This window comes from Pristiophorus japonicus, unplaced genomic scaffold (assembly GCF_044704955.1).
Source record: "Pristiophorus japonicus isolate sPriJap1 unplaced genomic scaffold, sPriJap1.hap1 HAP1_SCAFFOLD_29, whole genome shotgun sequence".
In the NCBI taxonomy this organism is placed as follows: Eukaryota; Metazoa; Chordata; class Chondrichthyes; family Pristiophoridae; genus Pristiophorus; species Pristiophorus japonicus.
In genome coordinates this window covers 6,237,430-6,259,590 of record NW_027252668.1, presented here as the reverse complement: position 1 = coordinate 6,259,590, position 22,161 = coordinate 6,237,430, and the positions used below count along the sequence as shown (strand labels likewise).

The window sequence follows — 22,161 nt, the reverse complement described above, 5'->3', positions numbered from 1 at the left end:
CAATAAAATACTTTGCAATAGTTTAAGCTGAACATAAACATGGTTCTGAGCGATCTGTGGAATTTAAAATGGGTTCTGCTGAATGATTGTCACTTGTTGCAGCACTCGCTTTCAGCCAGGAGATGGCAGCAACCTCTAACAGTTAGGAGTGTACAGATTGTGTCCACACATCTCGACGGCCATGAGTCTGGTACTACCCGGGGAGTTGGCCAAGCACACTCGCTCCAAGTAAATCTCCACAAATTGCTGACAAAAAAAACCAGAAAACACCACGATTCACATACAGGAAACTGACAGATGCAGGTTAAAATCCCAACTCCAGTGATTCACAACCCTCTGAGTGAACAAATTTCTCCCAATCTCAGTTCGATATTATTGTACCAACGCTACCTTACTCTTATACTCCAACCCATTTGCATTAAGGGCTAACATACCATTTATCTTCCTAATTGTTTGCTGTAACTGCATGTTAACTTTCTGTGATTCATGTACAAGGACACTCAGATTTCACTCAGTAACATTTACTAGTCTTTCTCTTTTAAATAAAGTCAGTTGTTTCATTCATATAAAGTAAAATTCACACTCGCATCTCAAAGTCTGAACAATACACAATAAAACCCACACTCACATATCAGTGACTGTCAGGGACAGAGTAAAACACACTCACATAACAGAAACTGACAAGTAGAGAGTAAAACATGCATTTGCATAACAGAAACTGACCAGGTACAGAATAAAACCCACACACACATACCAGAGACAGCGAGACAATGTGAAAATCACACTCACATACGCGAAGCTGACAGGTGTATAATGAAACCCAAATGCGCCGAGCAGAAACTGAAGAAAAAACAACACTCACATAAATCATATTTCCAAATATGTTTATCAAAGTTAGGTGCGCCTTTATCGAGCTGTGTCAAATAAATAGCCCTTACGTTTGAGAAATTCCTTGACCTGCAAGTCTAAATAAATATTTAATCACTTAACACAATGGTGTAATCAAATTCAGCTGTAAGAAATGGGAGAAGGCCATAAGGCTCCTCGACGTAAGAATGGTAACATAGTGGTTATGTTACTGGACTAATAATCTGGAGATATGAGTTCAAATCCCACCACAGGAGCTGGGGAATATAATTTCAGTTAATTAAATAAAAATCTGGAATTTGGTCGACCAAGAGTCGGCCGACCAGGGTCGGGCGCCTAGAAAAAGGGGTGCTCGATCTGGAGTCCCGTCTCGGTCAAGTCGTCGGGGACCCGGCCCTGCGGACGGTGTACGAAGCAAAGAAGGCCGCGCTGAAGGACCTGCAGCTCGTCGGGTCCCGAGGCGCGTTCGTGAGGTCGCGGATCCTGTTCCTGCGGGATCTGGACCGCGGCTCCCCCTTCTTCTACTCGCTGGAAAAAAGACAGAGTGTCCGTAAGCAGCTCTTGACGCTGCTTGCCGACGACGGCTCTCTCGTCTCGGATCCGGATGGCGTCAACAACAGGGCCCGTGAATATTACGGGGCCCTGTTCTCTCCGGAGCCGTCCAGCGAGGAAGCGTGTAGAGTTTTGTGGGAGGACCTGCCGAAGGTCAGCCCGGAGGGCGCCGAAAATCTGGAAGCTCCGCTAAGCCTGGCGGAGCTGACCAGCACCCTCGACCAGCTCTCGAGCGGAAAATCCCCGGGGCTGGACGTGCTGACCGTGGAGTTCCACAGGGTGTTCTGGGACGTCCTGGGGGGCGACTACGCACGGGTCCTGGGGGAAAGTCTGGCGACCGGGGAGATGCCCCTCTCTTGGCGCAGGACAGTCATCGTCCTGCTGCCTAAGAAGGGCGATCTCCGCCTCCTTAAGAACTGGCGCCCGGTCTCCCTCCTCAGCACGGACTACAAAATCTTCGCCAGGGCGATGTCTGCTCGCCTTGGTGCCGTGCTGGACCACATGATCCACCCCGACCAGTCCTACATGGTCCCGGGCCGGACAATCCACGATAACATCCATCTGGTCCGGGACCTCATCCATTATTCCCAGGAGGCTGGTCTGTCGGTCGCCTTCCTATCCCTCGACCAAGAGAAGGCGTTCGACAGGGTGGATCACGACTATCTGCTCGGAACTCTGCGCGCTTTCGGGTTCGGGACGCATTTCGTCGCCCGGATCCGACTTTTGTACGCCGCCGCGGAGTGTCTGATTAAGGTTAACGGGTCCTTGACGGTGCCCCTTTGCTTTAGTAGAGGGGTGCGCCAGGGATGCCCCATTTCCGGCCAGTTATATGCCATCTGCATGGAGCCTTTCCTGCGCGTCCTGTGGATGAGGTTGACGGGACTGGCTCTGCAAGGGCCGGGCGTGGAGGTCGTCCTCTCGGCTTACGCCGATGACGTGCTCCTCGCGATAGAGGATCCCGCTGACCTGCGGAGGATGCGCAAGTGCCAGGAGATTTACTCGGCCGCGTCCTCCGCCAGGATCAACTGGGAAAAATGTTCCGGACTCCTGGTGGGTCAGTGGCGGGTGGACTCCCTGCCGGAGGAGCTCAGGCCTTTTGCCTGGAGCACGACCCATCTCCTCTATCTGGGAGTCTACCTTAGCCCCGACGAGGAAGCCTGGCCGGCGAACTGGCAAGAGCTGGAGGCCAAGGTCGCCGCTCGCCTAGGGCGCTGGACAGGACTGCTCCGAGTGCTGTCCTACAGGGGTCGAGCGCTAGTCATAAACCAGCTGGTGGCTGCAATGTTGTGGTACCGGCTGGTCACTTTGACCCCTCCCCCTGCGTTTGTCACCAAGATACAGAAGAAGCTGGTGGACTTCTTCTGGAACAACATGAAGCACTGGGTCTCTGCCGCGGTCTTGAGTCTCCCGCTTGAGGAGGGCGGTCAGTCGTTGGTGTGCGTCAGCGCCCAGCTCGCGACTTTCCGTCTTCAGACCCTGCAGAGATACCTTTACGTCGAGTCCCCTCCTAGGTGGCGTGCTCTGGCGATGTATTTCTTCCGCCAGCAGCGCGACCTCAATTACGACACGCAGCTCCTGTTTGTGAACTTGGGGGGTGTCAGGACCGCCCTCCAGGAGCTACCTGTCTTTTACAAAGAACTCATCAGGGTCTGGAACAAAGTCTCCACCAAGCGCAGCTCTCCGCCGGCTGGAGTGGCGGCTGTCCTGCAGGAGCCGCTGCTCAGGAATCCGTACCTCCACGACCGAGGTTTTATGTGGCGGTCGGAAGAGAGGGCTGTGGCTGGTGAGGTAACCAGGGTCAGGGACCTGCTCGATGGCGGAGGAGCGTGCTGGATGGCGCCAGGCACGCTGGCGCGGAGCCTAAATTCAGCCAACGTCCGCCGCGCGGCCGAAGCCATCGAGTCGCTAAAAACAGCTTTGGGCCCTGACTCTGTTAGGTGCATCGAGGAGGCTCAAGCTCGTGGGAAGATCCCGTCCGAACTGACCCCCGTCCGGACGGAATTCCTCATCGGCGCCAAACCCCGGAACCTCCCTCGGGGGCCGGCGCCTCACAACTTGAGCCGCCTCGGGGAAATCCCCTCCGTGCCTTTCAGTTCCGCGCGGAGGGGTTTCCTGTACGGGCTGCTCCTGCACACTCTCAACTTGCCGTCCGGAGGAGGCGGGGGTCCCCGATGGAGGGCACTCTATGCGGGAGTCCTCCCACTATTCATCGGGGACTTGGCCTGGAGGGTGGTGCACGGAGCAGTGCCGTGCAACAAATTTTTAAGCCGGTTCACGGACTCCCAGGCCGCCTGCAATTTCTGCGGTCTGGAGGAGTCCATGTTCCATGTTTTTATTGAGTGCACGAGGTTGCAGCCCCTGTTTTATTATTTAAAGGGGCTGCTCCTGAAATTCTGGCTGCACTTCAGTCCCACACTCCTGATCTTTGGGCACCCTGTGCGGAGGGGAGCGGGTAGGTCCGAGGGCCTCCTCGTAGGACTGCTCCTGGGCACGGCCAAGGGGGCCATCAGCCAGTCCAGGCAGCGGGCAGTCGAGGGGTTCGTTCAGCCTGACTGCCTGCCTCTCTTCCGTGCGTACATCCGCACCAGGGTGTCCTTGGAGATGGAGCACACGGTGTCCACCGGTACGCTCGCGGCCTTCCGCGAGAGTTGGGCGCAGGAGGGACTGGAGTGCATCATCACGCCCGGCAACCAAATTTTAATTTGATTTTATGTTTTAAAGTTTAATTTGTTTTAATTGCCGGTGTTTTTAGTGTCCCCCTCCCCTTTTATAGGGGCACTTGGAAAAAAACATTTGATTTTAGTGCCCAAAAAAAATACAAAATAAACAAAAAAAAACACAAAAAAAAGGGCCTTGAAAATGTTTGGTGTGTCCCCCAGATTGGGGGGCACGATTTAATGTTTAGTTTTTCTCCCAAAAGAGTTGTGAGGCGGGGTCTCGCCGCCAGTCCCACTGTCTCACAGAGACTCTTCCCCCTGAATCTGAAATGACTGACCAGGAACTGAGACTGGAGCCGGACTCAAACCCCAGTTACAGTGAGGCCCGGGCCGGACATCCCATTCTCTGTGTTTTTTTGTAGGCACTGGGGGAGGGGTGGGTGGGTGCAGACACTGGGGGAGGGGGGGGTGCAGACACTGGGGGAGGGGGGGTGGGTGCAGACACTGGGGGAGGGGGGGGGGTGGGTGCAGACACTGGGGGAGGGGGGGGTTGGTGCAGACACTGGGGGAGGGGGGGGGTTGGTGCAGACACTGGGGGAGGGGGGGTGGGTGCAGACACTGGGGGAGGGGCGGGGTGGGTGCAGACACTGGGGGAGGGGGGGTGGGTGCAGACACTGGGGGAGGGGAGGGTGAAGACACTGGGGGGGGGGGGTGGGTGCAGACACTGGGGGGAGGGAGGGGTGGGTGCAGACACTGGGGGCGGGACGGGATGGGGTGCAGCCAATGCCAACGAGTTACTAGGGATCCCGGGGTCATTTTTAATGATTTCTATCTGGAATCTGAGTTCGGGACAGGGATTATTTGATTCCGGGATCAGCTCTTTTCTGAGAGGCGTGGGTGGCTCTGAGAAGAGCCTTTGGGTTTAAATGTTTAGAAGTTGCCTTTTTATTTTTTTGGGGGCGCTGCTTTCTTGGCCTTTGCTGATTTGGGCGTGGCCTTGACCCTCGGGTTCTCCACCTTTTTGGCCGCCTTCACTTTCTTGGGGTTCTTGATCTTCTTAGCCGCCGCCTTCTTCCCAGCCGGCCCTTTCGCTGTCTTTTTTGCCGTTAGCGCCTTCTTGTTCTTCGTTTTCTTGGCTGCTGTTTTCTTTGCTGGAGATTTCTTGGCTGCTGCTTTTTGTGCTGGAGATTTCTTTGCTGCTTTCTTGGCTGCTGGCTTCAGCTTCTTTCCCACTTTCCCCTGGGGATCTGTATTAGCGATTTTGAAGGAGCCCGAAGCGCCCGTGCCCTTGATCTGCTTCAGGGAACCATTCATCACATTCTTCTTGATACTGGACCTGATCTGGAAGCCGCGCTTCTCCACATCGACGCCTTTGGCCGCCAGAGCCTTCTTTATCGCGGCCAGGGACATTCCCCTGCGATCCTTGCCATCAGCCACAACCTTGAGGATCTGGTCGCCCAACTTGGGACCGGCTGGCCCGGAGCGGGGAGCCGCCTTCTTCTTCTTGCTGGGAGCCTTAGTTTGAGCGACGGCGGCAGGAGGAGCCGTTTCGGCGGCTGCAGTATCAGTCATGTCCGCGACTCTGGAAAATCTCTCTGACAGTCAGAGCTGGGTCAGAAATGAAACGAGAGGCGGCGACACAGAGCAACTTAAAGGCAGCGAGCGGACGGGGAGGAGACATCCTGCTGTCAGCTCCCGGCCCCTCCAGCCTCTCTGTGTTTCTCTCTCCTCACTAACTCTCCGATTCCAATTCAACTCGGGCCCTCCACATTCCCAGACTGGCCTCTTTCTGTCCCGAAGACCGGGATGTTTGCTGCCGAGAAAGTTCCATCCGAATTGAAGGCAGAAATTTCGATTTAAACCCGTTTCATTGCTGCACTGGTCGCGCTCTCTCAGCCGATCGCGGATATTTTCTCTGTTTTTTGACTGAAATTTGAAACCAAATCAAACTTTCTGTTTCAGTCCCACTTCAGGCCTGAGCAGGGCAGCAGGGCGATCCAGTGACACGGAAATCTTTGAATTTTACACAAGAGGGACTCTGAAATCCGGCGATGAGAGCGGACACACAAACACAGTGACATTAGTCTAACCCGCCCGCCCCTTTAACACACTCTTACTCACACAATGTTGAAATCTGCACATTCACAGCACAAACTGTTCCCAGATTTACAGTTCCCAGCACAGGTTTTCCTCTCCACTCGGCTGTGTTGCCGATTCTCGGGTCAGTTGTCGTTTCCCAGCTCAGTAAGTGTTAAACACTCTGAGGCCAGCGCTCCTCACAGTGTCTGTTCCCAGATTCAGGGGCAGGAGCCAATCACAGCTGTGGCTGGCTTAACCCATATCTGCTTTTAAGTTGTTATATTGTTCGAATGCAGAAATATTTTTGACGAACATGAAAATACAAATTATGAGGTCACCGCCCCTGCAGCCTCGCTTTGTCTCTCATCCGAAAATGAGGGACATATAACAGTAACTGGTGCCCTATCCATCCCATACTCAACACCCAGAGATGGCTATCAGAGAGCGACAGAGAGACTGACACAGTATCAGTCTTAAACTCCCGAACTGTGTCTCCATATTACTCTCAATAATGTTATCACACATTAATGTACAGCACCAGCGGAAAAGACACAGAGACAGATACAGTATCAGTTTTACACTTTGTATCAGTGTCTCCATAATACGCTCAGTAACAATGCCACACCCTCACGTATTGCACGAAAGATAGAAACAGAGACATTATCAGTCTTGCACTTCCAACAGTGTTTCAACATCACGCTAAATAACAGTATCCCGCCTTCACAAACAGTACAAGAGAGAGCGGATAGAAACAGAGAGGCAGAGAGAGGGGGAGGGGGCTGAGCGAGAGACAGGAGAGTGCGAGGTCAGGCAGTGAGACACAGAAAAACATGCACAGTATCAGTTCCGGACTGACCTGTGAAGTCCTGTTTTATTCTGAAAGTTACCATTGGAGAGACAGAAAATGCAGTCTTCTGTCTCACTGATATTGTACCAGAGACAGACACATTATTAATCCCACACTGCGGGACGGTGTCAGAGAGTGAGAGAAACAATGTCCCATATTTAACCCTCGCTTGCCTGTTGTACTCTCTGCAATCTTACAGCTCAGGGTCATATAAACATAACAAATCGGAGCAGGAGTCGGCCATTTGGCCCCTCGAGCCTGCTCTGCCATTTAGTAAGATGATAGTTGATCTGATCATGGACTCAGATCCACTTCCCTGCCCACTCCCCATAACTCTTTATTCCCTGATCACTCAAAAATGTGTCTATCTCCGCTTTAAATATATTCAATGACCCAGCCTCCACAGCTCTCTGGGGCAGAAAATTCCATAGATTTCCAACCCTCAGAGAGAAGAAATTCCTCCTCATCCCAGTTTTGAATGGATGGTCCCTAATTCTAAGATTATGTCCCCTAGTTTTAGTTTCCCTATGAGTGGAAATATCCTCTCTGCAGCCACCTTGTCGAACCATTATCTTATAAGTTTCAATAAGATCACCTCTCATTCTTCTGAATTCCAATATGTAGCGGATCAACCTACCTTCATAAGTCAACTCCCTCATCTCCAGAATCAACCTCGTGAACCTTCTCTGAACAGCCTCCAATGCAAGTATATCCTTCCTTAAATACGGAGACCAAAACTGTACGTAGTACTCCAGGTGTGACCCTGTACAGTTGTAGCAGGACTTTTATACTCTATCCCCCTTGCCATAAAGGCCAACATTCCATTTGCCTTCCTGATTACTTGCTGGACCTGCATACTACAATTTTGTGTTTCATGCACAAGGACCCCCAGGTTTTGCTGTACTGCTGCACTTTTTCTCCATTTCAATTATAATTTGCTTTTCTATTATTTCTACCAAAGTGGATAACATCACATTTTCCCACATTATACTCTATCTGGAAGTGGACCTGAGTCCTTGATCGGACCAGCCATGATCATATTAAATGGCAGAGCAGGCTCGAGGGGCCATATGGCCTACTCCTGCTCCTATTTCTTATGTTCTTATCTGCCAAATGTTTGCCAATTCACAGCCTGTCTATATCTCTTTCCAGATTTTTTGTGTCCTTTTCACAATTTGCTTTCCCACCCATCTTTGTATCATCAGCAAACTTGGCTACGTTAAACTGGACCCCTTCATTCAAGTCATTAATATAGAATTTAGATAGTTGAGGCCCCAGCACTGATCCTTGCGGCACCCCACTAGTCGCTTTTAGCCAAATGGAAAATGACCCATTTATCCTGACACTCTGTGTTCTGATAGTTAACCAATCCTGTATCCATGCTAATATATTACTCCCAACCTTGTGAGCTTTTATCTTGTGCAGTAACCTTTTATGTGGTACCTTATCGAGCACCTTCTGGAAATGCAAATACACCACATCCACTGGCTCCCCTTATCCACCCTGCTCGTTACATCCTCAAAGACCTGCAGCAAATTTGTTAAACATGATTTCCCTTTCATAAAACCATGCTGACTCTGCTTGATTGAATCATGCTTTTCTAAATGTCCTGCTACTGCTTGCTTAATGATGGACTCCAGCATTTTCCCAATGACAGATGTTAGGCTAACTGGTCTATCGTTTCCTGTTTTTTGTCTGCCTTCTTTTTTAAATAGGGCTTTACATTTGCGGTTTTCCAATCTGCTGGGACCGCACCAGAATCCAGGGAATTTTGGTAGATTACAAACAATGCATCCATTATCTGTGCAGGCAATTCTCTTAAGACCACAGGATATAAGCCATCAGGTCCAGGGGACCTGTCCGCCTTTAGTCCCATTATTTTACCGAGTACTACTTCATTAGTGACAGTGATTGTAATAAGTTCCTCCCTACCTATAACCTCTTGATTGTGCACTTCGATATTACTCACAGTGAGAGTGTTTAAACTAATCTCGGACTCATTCTGTCAGATATTAACTCCTGCACCTCCCAGCAAACACTCCCACTCCCTCGTCCCTCCGATGTTTCTGCAGGATTGCTTTGTGAAGACTGGCTCATGGAGAGAGAAACACCCTGCACGGAATGATCCCAAATTGAGCATCTCCAAAGGACAAGGCTCCCAGCTTTAATCATTCTCTGTCCTTTCTCCCCAGGCCCAGTTCCTTTGCTCAGATTTTGATAAAAGTAAATTGGGAAAAGTGCATTTTGATTTTTACAGGCTGAATTATTGCAGAGAGCTGCGCATGGGCGGCTCAGCCCCGCCCCCTGTGTCGATACCCAGTGAGCAGAAGAGCGCATGCGCCCTCCCCTCCCCCAGCCCTGCCTGTGATCACCATTCACTCAGTGAGCGGAAGAAAATGGTTTCAAACAGCCAGAAATGGAGAGCCCGCGGCACCGGGGTAAGGCAGCGAGCAGCAGCCTCCTTACAGCAGCGCAGCGCTTTGGGAGCGTGTCCGCAGATGGTGTCAGAGACCGGCACTGAGTCCGGGGGGAGTTCAGGGGGAGTCAGGGGCTGTGCGTAAGTGGCGGAGTGGAGCAAGAACCAGTGTCAGTGCGTGGTGTGAGTGGGGGGAGGGAGAGGCCATTCTCGGGCTGTGTGTGGACAGTGTGTGTCCAGGGGGAAGGGAGACAGAATGGGCAGAATCTGCTGTTTACAATCATTGCTGCTTTCTCTCTCCTAACCAGGAGTGAACGTTCCTGGTTTAGTTCCGTCGGGGGCTGTTTGTTTGTCAGAGGCTGAGTGGAGCAGGAACTAGTTCCGGAACATGGAGTGAGTGGGGGAAGGGAGAGGGCATTCTCGGGCTGTGTGTGGACAGTGTAAGGTAACAGAGTAAGTAAATCACCTCACTCTTTCAAATCATTGCTGCTTTCTTTCTCCAAATCAGTAGTGAATGTTCCTGATTCAGTTCCAATCTCACCGTGTCTGTTGTTCTTGGACAGTGAACAGTGGAAACACAGCCTAGCAGTGAGGATGTGAGGAGTTTCACAAAGTGAATTGCAGGAGAGGAGTGTGGGAGAAGATATTTTAAAACTGGTTATATTGTCTGGTGCATTGACTTCTCCAGAACCGTGTTGCTGGTGATCGAGAGATACACTGTCGCTCCCTCAGATATATCATAATCTTCACCCGCATCTATATCTTGTGACTAATATTGTTCTTGTATGATTATTCCCAGAGCAATATTCTTCAACCATCCAGAACAAATGTGAGCTTTCCTCCACCCGGAACACGAGGAACAGTTCAGGCAGCTCCTTCTCCCATACAGTAAGTATATTATCACTCACAGAGCATAGGGACACAGAACTGGCCTCAATCCTATTATCACAGGCAGCAGAATCAGTCAGTCCCACAGTGATCCGAAATGGCAGAGTTACATTGTGAATCTTACAGCCACACGGAGCAGTAGAATCAGATGCTGTTTCACCATTGAACCCGATCACACTGGCAGGTACATTAAACACCCACACTCACTTGCCAGAAACTGGCAGATAGAGAATAAAACACCTATCGGAACAAATAACAAATAGATAGTATAAACCATACTCGCATATCAGAAGCTGACGGGTACAGAGCAAAAGCCATATTCACGTTTCAGAATCTGACGGATTCAATATTTAACCCCCCCCGAACATACCAGAAGATGACAGGTGCAGAATAAAACCCACATTCCTGTACCATAGACTGACAGATACAGTATACAACACACACACATACATGAAAGTGACAGTAACAGAATAAAATCCGCACTTGCACACCAGAGAGTGACAGGTAAAGTGTAAATCCCATGTGCACATATCCAAAAACTGAAAGGCAGTAAGTAAAATTGGTACTTGCATCGCAGAAACTGATAGGGGCAGAGTAAAACCCACACGCACACACCAGAAAAATCACAGGTAGAAGGCAAAATCTTCACTCCCATATCAGAGAAATACAGGTAAAAAGTAAAATTGATCCTCACGTTCACATATCAGAGACGGGCAGATAAAGAGTAAATTACACACACACATAGCAGGAACTGACAGGTAGCAAGAACAATCAAGTAGCAGGAACAAATAGATACAGATTAAACCCAGACTAACATAGAAACTTATAGAGGCATAGATTAAACATCAACACATATACCAAAACCTGACAGGTACAGAATAATACACACATTTGCATTCCAGAGACTGAGAGATACAGTATAAAAACCACACTCACATATCAGAGACTGAGATACAGTATAAAACCCACACTCACATCAGAAACTGAGATACAGTATAAATCCCACACTCACATATCAGAGACTGAGATACAGTATAAAACCCACACTCACATATCAGAGACTGAGATACAGTATAAAACCCACACACACACATCAGAGGCTGAGATACAGTATAAAACCCACACTCGCATATCAGAGGCTGACATATTAAAATCCATATTCCCATAACATAAATTGACAGACACAGTGAAATGCCAATACTCACTCATCAGTAATTGATAGGTACAGGGTAAAGACCTCTCTTCCATACCAGAAACTGACAAGTACAAAGAAAAGCCCACTCTCAATTAAGCAGAAACTGGCAGGTATAGAGTAAGGCCCACAATCATACATCAGAACTTGACAGGTACAGAATAAAATCCAGACTCCCATAACAGAAATGGAGAGATACAGAGAAAGGCCCACACTCACATACCAGAGACAGATAGATACCGAGTAAAACTCAGACTCATTTACCAGAGACCAACAGATTCAGCATAAACACTCGCCTCCATAACAAAAATTGACAGTTAGGGTATTCGTTTTACTTTCTATCAGGAATTGGTGGTACACAGTAAAACAATACTAACATACTGGAGAATGAGGGGTATGGAATCAAAATAGAAACATAGAAAATAGGTGCAGGAGGCCATTCGGCCCTTCGAGCCTGCACCACCATTCAATATGATCATGGCTGATCATGCAACTTCAGTACCCCATTCCTGCTTTTTCTCCAACCCCTTGATCCCTTTAGCCATAAAGGCCACATCTAACTCCCTTTTGAATATATCTAACGATCCGGCTTCAACAACTTTCTGTGGTAGAGAATTCCACTGGTTCACCACTCTCTGGGTGAAGAACTTTCTCCTCATCTAGGTCCTAAATGGCTTACCTCTTATCCTTAGACTGTCACCCCTGGTTCTGGACTTCCCCAACATCAGGAACATTCTTCCTATATCTAACCTGTCCAATCCCATCAGAATTTTATATGTTTCTATGAGATCCCCTCTCATTCTTCTAAATTCCAGTGAATATAAACCCAGTCGATCCAGTTTTTCTTCATATGTCAGTCCTGCTATCCCGGGAATCAGTCTGGTGAACTTTCGCTGCACTCCCTCAATAGCAGGAATGTCCTTCCTCAGATTAGGAGACCAAAACTGCACACAATATTCAAGGTGTGGTCTCACCAAGGTCCTGTACAACTGCAGTAAGATCTCCCTGCTCCTATACTCAAATCCCCTTGCTATGAAGGCCAGCATGTCATTTGCCTTCTTTACTGCCTCCTGTACCTGCAACAGTCAGTAGAGCTCACATTCACATAACAGAGATGGACAGATACAGCACAAAACACATACACACCAGGAATGGAAAGATACAGAATGAAACCCACAGGCAATTACCAGAAATTGACAGGTACAGGATAAAACCCACAATCTCCTATCAGAAAGTAACATACAGAGTAAAACCCTCATCCACATACCAAAGATGGACAGATACAGAGTCAAATCCACACTCCCATACCAGACAACAACCACATTAATTCTATATTTACCTGTCAATGGATCAGAGAGTGAAAGTGTCAGTATCTATCCTATAATCACCGGTCAGTCCCACACTGACACTGGGGATTGAAAGTGTCAGTATCTATCCTATAATCACCGGTCAGTCCCACACTGACACTGAGGATTGAAAGTGTCAGTATCTATCCTATAATCACCGGTCAGTCCCACACTACACTGGGGATTGAAAGTGTCAGTATCTATCCTATAGTCACTGGTCAGTCCCACACTGACACTGGGGATTGAAAGTGTCAGTATCTATCCTATAGTCACCGGTCAGTCCCACACTGACACTGGGGATTGAAAGTGTCAGTATCTATCCTATAATCACCAGTCAGTCCCACACTGACACTGGGGATTGAAAGTGTCAGTATCTATCCTATAATCACCGGTCAGTCCCACACTGACACTGGGGATTGAAAGTGTTAGTATCTATCCTATAATCACCAGTCAGTCCCACACTGACATTGGGGATTGAAAGTGTCAGTATCTATCCTATAGTCACCGGTCAGTCCCACACTGACACTGGGGATTGAAAGTGTCAGTATCTATCCTATAATCACCGGTCAGTCCCACACTACACTGGGGATTGAAAGTGTCAGTATCTATCCTATAGTCACTGGTCAGTCCCACACTGACACTGGGGATTGAAAGTGTCAGTATCTATCCTATAGTCACCGGTCAGTCCCACACTGACACTGGGGATTGAAAGTGTCAGTATCTATCCTATAATCACCAGTCAGTCCCACACTGACACTGGGGATTGAAAGTGTCAGTATCTATCCTATAATCACCGGTCAGTCCCACACTGACACTGGGGATTGAAAGTGTTAGTATCTATCCTATAATCACCAGTCAGTCCCACACTGACATTGGGGATTGAAAGTGTCAGTATCTATCCTATAGTCACCGGTCAGTCCCACACTGACACTGGGGATTGAAAGTGTCAGTATCTATCCTATAGTCACCGGTCAGTCCCACACTGACACTGGGGATTGAAAGTGTCAGTATCTATCCTATAATCACCAGTCAGTCCCACACTGACACTGGGGATTGAAAGTGTCAGTATCTATCCTATAATCACCGGTCAGTCCCACACTGACACTGGGGATTGAAAGTGTTAGTATCTATCCTATAGTCACCAGTCAGTCCCACACTGACACTGGGGATTGAAAGTGTCAGTATCTATCCTATAATCACCAGTCAGTCCCACACTGACACTGGGGATTGAAAGTGTCAGTAACTATCCTATAATCACCGGTCAGTCCCACACTGACACTGGGGATTGAAAGTGTCAGTAACTATCCTATAATCACCGGTCAGTCCCACACTGACACTGGAGATTGAAAGTGTCAGTATCTATCCTATAATCACCAGTCAGTCCCACACTGACACTGGAGATTGAAAGTGTTAGTATCTATCCTATAATCACCGGTCAGTCCCACACTGACACTGGGGATTGAAAGTGTCAGTATCTATCCTATAATCACCGGTCAGTCCCACACTGACACTGGGGATTGAAAGTGTCAGTATCTATCCTATAATCACTGGTCAGTCCCACACTGACACTGGGGATTGAAAGTGTCAGTATCTATCCTATAGTCACTGGTCAGTCCCACACTGACACTGGGGATTGAAAGTGTCAGTATCTATCCTATAATCACCGGTCAGTCCCACACTGACACTGGGGATTGAAAGTGTCAGTATCTATCCTATAATCACCGGTCAGTCCCACACTGACACTGGGGATTGAAAGTGTCAGTATCTATCCTATAATCACTGGTCAGTCCCACACTGACACTGGGGATTGAAAGTGTCAGTATCTATCCTATAATCACTGGTCAGTCCCACACTGACACTGGGGATTGAAAGTGTCAGTATCTATCCTATAATCACTGGTCAGTCCCACACTGACACTGGGGATTGAAAGTGTCAGTATCTATCCTATAGTCACTGGTCAGTCCCACACTGACACTGGGGATTGAAAGTGTCAGTATCTATCCTATAATCACCGGTCAGTCCCACACTGACACTGGGGATTGAAAGTGTCAGTATCTATCCTATAATCACCGGTCAGTCCCACACTGACACTGGGGATTGAAAGTGTCAGTATCTATCCTATAATCACCGGTCAGTCCCACACTGACACTGGGGATTGAAAGTGTTAGTATCTATCCTATAATCACCGGTCAGTCCCACACTGATACTGGGGATTGAAAGTGTCAGTATCTATCCTATAATCACCGGTCAGTCCCACACTGACACTGGGGATTGAAAGTGTCAGTATCTATCCTATAATCACCAGTCAGTCCCACACTGACACTGGGGATTGAAAGTGTTAGTATCTATCCTATAATCACTGGTCAGTCCCACACTGACACTGGGGATTGAAAGTGTCAGTATCTATCCTATAATCACCGGTCAGTCCCACACTGACACTGGGGATTGAAAGTGTCAGTATCTATCCTATAATCACCGGTCAGTCCCACACTGACACTGGGGATTGAAAGTGTCAGTATCTATCCTATAATCACCGGTAAGTCCCACACTGACACTGGGGATTGAAAGTGTCAGTATCTATCCTATAGTCACCGGTCAGTCCCACACTGACACTGGGGATTGAAAGTGTCAGTATCTATCCTATAGTCACCGGTCAGTCCCACACTGACACTGGGGATTGAAAGTGTCAGTATCTATCCTATAGTCACCGGTCAGTCCCACACTGACACTGGGGATTGAAAGTGTCAGTATCTATCCTATAATCACCGGTCAGTCCCACACTGACACTGGGGATTGAAAGTGTCAGTATCTATCCTATAATCACCGGTCAGTCCCACACTGACACTGGGGATTGAAAGTGTCAGTATCTATCCTATAATCACCAGTCAGTCCCACACTGACACTGGGGATTGAAAGTGTCAGTATCTATCCTATAATCACCGGTCAGTCCCACACTGACACTGGGGATTGAAAGTGTCAGTATCTATCCTATAATCACCAGTCAGTCCCACAATGACACTGGGGATTGAAAGTGTCAGTATCTATCCTATAATCACCAGTCAGTCCCACACTGACACTGGCGATTGAAAGTGTCAGTATCTATCCTATAATCACCGGTCAGTCCCACACTGACACTGGGGATTGAAAGTGTCAGTATCTATCCTATAATCACCGGTCAGTCCCACAATGACACTGGGGATTGAAAGTGTCAGTATCTATCCTATAATCACCAGTCAGTCCCACAATGACACTGGGGATTGAAAGTGTCAGTATCTAAACTATAATCACCGGTCAGTCCCACACTGACACTGGGGATTGAAAGTGTCAGTATCTATCCTATAATCACTGGTCAGTCCCACACTGACACTGGGGATTGAAAGTGTCAGTATCTATCCTATAATCACTGGTCAGTCCCACACTGACACTGGGGATTGAAAGTGTCAGTATCTATCCTATAATCACTGGTCAGTCCCACACTGACACTGGGGATTGAAAGTGTCAGTATCTATCCTATAGTCACCGGTCAGTCCCACACTGTACTGGGGATTGAAAGTGTCAGTATCTATCAACACTCACCTGTCAATCAGAATCTGTCACATAGAATGAGAAAATAACGGGCAGTATCTATTTAAAAAAAACTCACCTGGCAATCCAACTCTGCCTCACTGTACCAGAGATTGAGGGATGCAATATCTATCCTATGTGAACAAATATATGCAGTACTGATAGCAATATCAGAGATTGAGGGGGACAGTGTCTATTCCATATTCAGCAGTCAATCCTACAATGACACAGAGTATCAGAGAGTGACAGTGGCAGTGTCTTTCCGATATTCTCTCTCAATCCCACACGGACACACTTGGTCGGAGAGTGACAGATAAATAATATATCAGTTAAATCGGTCACAAGGTATTAGAGAATGGGAGTTAAAGTATCTACATACTGTATTCAACTGACAATCAAACACAGTAAGAGAGTGACAGGTACACTATCTACCCTATAGTGAACAACAATTCCCAAACTGATATGTATGACCAGAGAGTGAGTGGCAGGTATTTCCTATACAAACCTGTCAGTCCCACACTACACACAGCACCAGAGAGTGAGTGACAGTGTCTGTCCTATATACACCTGTCAATCCCACACTGACACACAGTACCAGAGAGTGAGTGGCAGTGTCTGTCCTATACACACCTGTCAATCCCACACTGACTCACACTACCAGAAAGTGACACATAAAATGTCTAGTCTACCCTAACCAAGCAATTTAAAACTGTCTCATTGTACCAATGAGTGATAGAAACAATATCAATCCCTTTTCACCGGTACCAGTGAGTGTAGAACTGAAGCCAGCCAGATTCAGCACCTTCAGGGGAGGAGAGGGAGGGGAACCAGTGAGTGCAGAACTGAACCCAGCCAGAGTCAGCACCTTCAGAGGAGGAGAGGGAGGGGAACCAGTGAGTGCAGAACTGAACCCAGCCAGAGTTAGCACCTTCAGGGGAGGAGAGGGAGGGGAACCAGTGAGTGTAGAACTGAACCCAGCCAGGGTCAGCACCTTCAGGGGAGGAGAGGGAGGGGAACCAGTGAGTGTAGAACTGAACCCAGCCAGAGTTAGCACCTTCAGGGGATGAGAGGGAGGGAACCAGTGAGTGTAGAACTGAACCCAGCCAGAGTTAGTACCTTCAGGGGATGAGGGAGGGGAACCAGTGAGTGTAGAACTGAACCCAGCCAGAGTTAGTACCTTCAGGGGATGAGAGGGAGGGGAACCAGTGAGTGTAGAACTGAACCCAGCCAGAGTTAGCACCTTCAGAGGAGGAGAGGGAGGGGAACCAGTGAGTGTAGAACTGAACCCAGCCAGAGTCAGCATCTTCAGGGGAGGGGAGGAACATAAGAACATAAAAACCTAAGAAATAGGAGCAGGAGTAGGCCGTACGGCCCCTGGAGCCTGCTCCGCGATGTAATACAATCATGGCTGATCCGATCATGGATTCGGGTCCACTTCCCTGCCTGCTCCCATAACCCCTTAATCCTTTGTTGGTTAAGAAACTGTCTATCTCTGTCTTAAATTTATTCAATGTCCCAGCTTCCACAGCTCACTGAGGCAGCAAATTTCACAGATTTACAACCCTCAGAGAAGAAATTCCTCCTCATCTCAGTTTTAAATGGACAACCCTTATTCTAAGATTATGCCCCCTAGTTATAGTCCTTCTTATCAGTGGATACATCCTCTCTGCATCCACCTTGTCAAGCCCCCTCATAATCTTATACGTTTTGATAAGGTCCCCTCTCATTCTTCTGAATTTCAATGAGTAGAGGCCTAACGTCCTCAACCTTTCCTCATCTCCGGAATCAACCGAGTGAACCTTCTCTGAACTGCCTCCAAAGCAAATATGTCCTTTCGTAAATATGGAAACCAAAATTGGATGCAGTATTCCAGGTTTGGCCTCACCAATATCCTGTATAACTGTAGCAAGACTTACCTGCTTTTATACTCCGTCCCCTTTGCAATAAAGGCCACGATTCCATTGGCTTTCCTGATCACTTGCTATACCTGCATACTAATCTTTTGTGTTTCATGCACAAGTAACCCCAGGTCCCGCTATACTACAGCACTTCACAATTTTTCTCCATTTAAATAATAACTTGCTCTTTGATTATTTTTTCTGCCAAGCATGACCTCATACTTTCCAACATTATACTCCATCTGCCAGATGTTTGCCTGCTCACTTAGCCTATCTATGTCCTTTTGCGGATTTTTTGTGTCCTCACACATTGCTTTTCCTCCCATCTTTGTATCATCGGCAAACTGGGCTACGTTACACTCGGTCCCTTCTACCAAGTCACTAATATAGATTGTAAATAGTTGGGGTCCCAGCACTGATCCCTGCGGCACCCCACTTGTTACTGATTGCCAATCCGAGAATGAACCACTTATCCTGACTCTCTGTTTTCTGTTAGTTAGCCAATCCTCTATCTATGCTAAACCCCGTGAACTTTTATCTTGTGCAATAACCTTTTATGCGGCACCTTGTCAAATGCCTTCTGGAAGTCCAAATACACCACATCCACTATTTCCCCTTTATCCATCCTGTTCATTACATCCTCAAAGAATTCCAACAAATTTGTCAAACATGACTTCCCCTTCATAAATACATGCTGACTCTGCCCGACCGAATTATGCTTTTCCAAATGTCCTGCTACTGCTTCTTTAATAATGGACTCCAACATTTTCCCAACCACAGTTGTTAGGCTAACTGGTCTATAGTTTCCTGTTTTATGTCGGCCTCCTTTTTTAAATAGGGCATTACATTTGCAGTTTTCCAATCTACTGGGAGCGCCCCAGAATCCAGGAAATTTTGGTAAATTACAACCAATGCATTCACTATCCCTGCCGCAACTTTTCTTAAAACGCTCGGATGCAAGCCCAGGTCCAGGGGATTTATCCGCCTTTAGTCCCAATATCGTACTGAGCACCACCTCCTTAGTGATTGTGATTGGGTTAAGTTCCTCCCCCCACCCCCCATAGCTCCTTGATTATCCACTGTCGGGATATTGTTTGTGTCCTCTACCAAGGAGAGGGAGGGGAACTAGTGAGTGTAGAACTGAACCCAGCTAGAGTCAGCACCTTCAGGAGAGAGGAACCAGTGAGTGTGGAACTGAACCCAGCCAGAGTTAGCACCTTCAGGAGAGGGGAACCAGTGAGTGTAGAACTGAATCCAGCCAGAGTCAGCACCTTCAGGGGAGAGAGAGGGAGAGGAACTGGTGAATTTAGAACCGAACCCAGCCAGAGTCAGCTCCATCAGGGGAGGGGAACCAGTAAGTGTGGAACTGAACACAGCCAGAGTCTGCACCTTCTCCCTGTTAACCCCCAAGTCCTTATTGCCACAACGTTGGATAGTGGTTACCAGTTGGGATGGTTCGATGATGCAGTGGGGCTTCAGTGGGTTCTGGGTGTGATCCATGTGTGTGTCCATGGCTACATACATCCATTTTCCCCCCTACATATAGATCATGCTGGTGGCTCATCACATTCATATACATTCAAGTCCAGAAAAGGAAATTTGCATTTACATCATTGCATTGCAGATGTGGGTACTGGGGGGGGGGGGGGGGGGGAGGAACATGGGTACCGGGGGGGATGGGTGGGGGGGAACGTGGGTACCAAGGGGGGGGGACGTGGGTACTGGGGGGGGGGGGGGGGGGGAGGAACATAGGTACCGGGGGGAATGGGTGGGGGGGAACGTGGGTACCAAGGGGGGGGGACGTGGGTACTGGGGGGGGGGGGGGGGGGAGGAACATGGGTACCGGGGGGGATGGGTGGGGGGGAACGTGGGTACCAAGGGGGGGGACGTGGGTACTGGGGGGGGGGGGGGGGGAGGAACATGGGTACCGGGGGGGATGGGTGGGGGGGAACGTGGGTACCAAGGGGGGGGACGTGGGTACTAGGGGGGGGGGGGGGGGGAGGAACATAGGTACCGGGGGGGATGGGTGGGGGGGAACGTGGGTACCAAGGGGGGGGACGTGGGTACTGGGGGGAGGGCGTGGGTACCAAGGGGGGGGGACGTGGGTACTGGGGGGGGGGGCGTGGGTACTGGGGGGGGGGGACGTGGGTACTGGGGGGAGGGCGTGGGTACTGGGGGGAGGGCGTGGGTACCAAGGGGGGGGGACGTGGGTACTGGGGGGGGGGGGACGTGGGTACCAAGGGGGGGGGACGTGGGTACTGGGGGGAGGGCGTGGGTACCAAGGGGGGGGACGTGGGTACTGGGGGAGGGGGGCGTGGGTACTGGGGGGGGGGACGTGGGTACTGGGGGGGGCAGGGGGGGGAACGTGGGTACTGGGGGGGGCAGGGGGGGGAACGTGGGTACCGGGGGGGGCAAGGGGGGGGGAACGTGGGTACTGGGGGGGGCAGGGGGGGGAACGTGGGTACTGGGGGGGGCAGGGGGGGGAACGTGGGTACTGGGGGGGGCAGGGGGGGGGAACGTGGGTACTGGGGGGGGCAGGGGGGGGGAACGTGGGTACTGGGGGGGGCAGGGGGGGGAACGTGGGTACTGGGGGGGGCAGGGGGGGGGAACGTGGGTACTGGGGGGGGCAGGGGGGGGAACGTGGGTACTGGGGGGGGCAGGGGGGGGAACGTGGGTACTGGGGGGGGCAGGGGGGGGAACGTGGGTACTGGGGGGGGCAGGGGGGGAACGTGGGTACTGGGGGGGGCAGGGGGGGGGAACGTGGGTACTGGGGGGGGCAGGGGGGGGAACGTGGGTACTGGGGGGGGCAGGGGGGGGAACGTGGGTACTGGGGGGGGCAGGGGGGGGAACGTGGGTACTGGGGGGGGCAGGGGGGGGAACGTGGGTACTGGGGGGGGCAGGGGGGGGAACGTGGGTACCGGGGAGGGCAGGGGGGGGAACGTGGGTACCGGGGAGGGCAGGGGGGGGAACGTGGGTACTGGGGGGGGCAGGGGGGGGAACGTGGGTACTGGGGGGGGCAGGGGGGGGAACGTGGGTACTGGGGGGGGCAGGGGGGGGAACGTGGGTACTGGGGGGGGCAGGGGGGGGAACGTGGGTACCGGGGAGGGCAGGGGGGGGAACGTGGGTACTGGGGGGGGAACGTGGGTACTGGGGGGGGCAGGGGGGGGAACGTGGGTACCGGGGGGGGCAGGGGGGGGGAACGTGGGTACCAGGGGGGATGGGGGGGGGAACGTGGGTACCGGGGGGGGCAGGGGGGGGAACGTGGGTACCGGGGGGGGCAGGGGGGGGAACGTGGGTACCAGGGGGGATGGGGGGGGGAACGTGGGTACCAAGGGGTGGGGAGACGTGGATACTGGGGGGGGGAACGTGGGTACTGGGGGTGGGGCGGGGGGGGGGGGGGGACGTGGGTACCGGCGGGAATGGGGGGGGCGACATGGGTACTGGGGGGGGGGGAACGTGGGTACTGGGGGTGGGGTGGCAACCGGGATGGAGGAGCGTGGGTTGGGGGGTACTCAATGATCGAAGGGCCGGAGGAGAGAGAGCAGGGGTGCCTCCTTCCAGTCTCTCCCCACCCCCACCCCCCCACACACACACACACGACCCCCCACACACACCCCCCCACCCCCCATCCATACACACCCCCACCACACACACCCCCACCCCCCCCACACACACACACACGACCCCCCCACACACACACCCCCACCCCCCACCCATACACACCCCCATCCCCCCACACACACCCCCACACACACACCTACCCCCCTCCACACACCCCCACCCACACACACACACCCCCCCACCCCACCCCCACACACACACACCCCCCCCACCCCCACCCCCCACACACACACC

General features: G+C 50.7%; 2 protein-coding genes and 1 long non-coding RNA gene across 3 annotated transcripts in view; 1 reads left to right on the top strand and 2 right to left on the bottom strand.

The window, feature by feature from the left end:
* Positions 1-22,161, bottom strand: part of LOC139248263 (zinc finger protein 551-like) — a 359,795-nt gene that overhangs the window by 269,597 nt on the left and 68,037 nt on the right. The gene's annotated exons all lie outside the window — the stretch shown is intronic.
* LOC139248284 (uncharacterized) overlaps positions 1-22,161 on the top strand; it is a 48,443-nt gene that overhangs the window by 21,486 nt on the left and 4,796 nt on the right. Inside the window, exon 2 of the long non-coding RNA XR_011591038.1 lies at positions 10,218-10,306. This is a non-coding gene — a long non-coding RNA (uncharacterized lncRNA). The remainder of the gene's footprint in view (positions 1-10,217; positions 10,307-22,161) is intronic.
* Positions 5,022-5,648, bottom strand: LOC139248271 (histone H1-like). Its single transcript, XM_070872053.1, has one exon. It carries the CDS (start codon positions 5,646-5,648, stop codon positions 5,022-5,024), a length of 627 nt encoding a protein of 208 aa, XP_070728154.1.

Bases quoted from the DNA above. Each gene is read 5' to 3' on its own strand.
- LOC139248271 (XM_070872053.1), bottom strand. From the start codon at position 5,648: ATGACTGATACTGCAGCCGCCGAAACGGCTCCTCCTGCCGCCGTCGCT.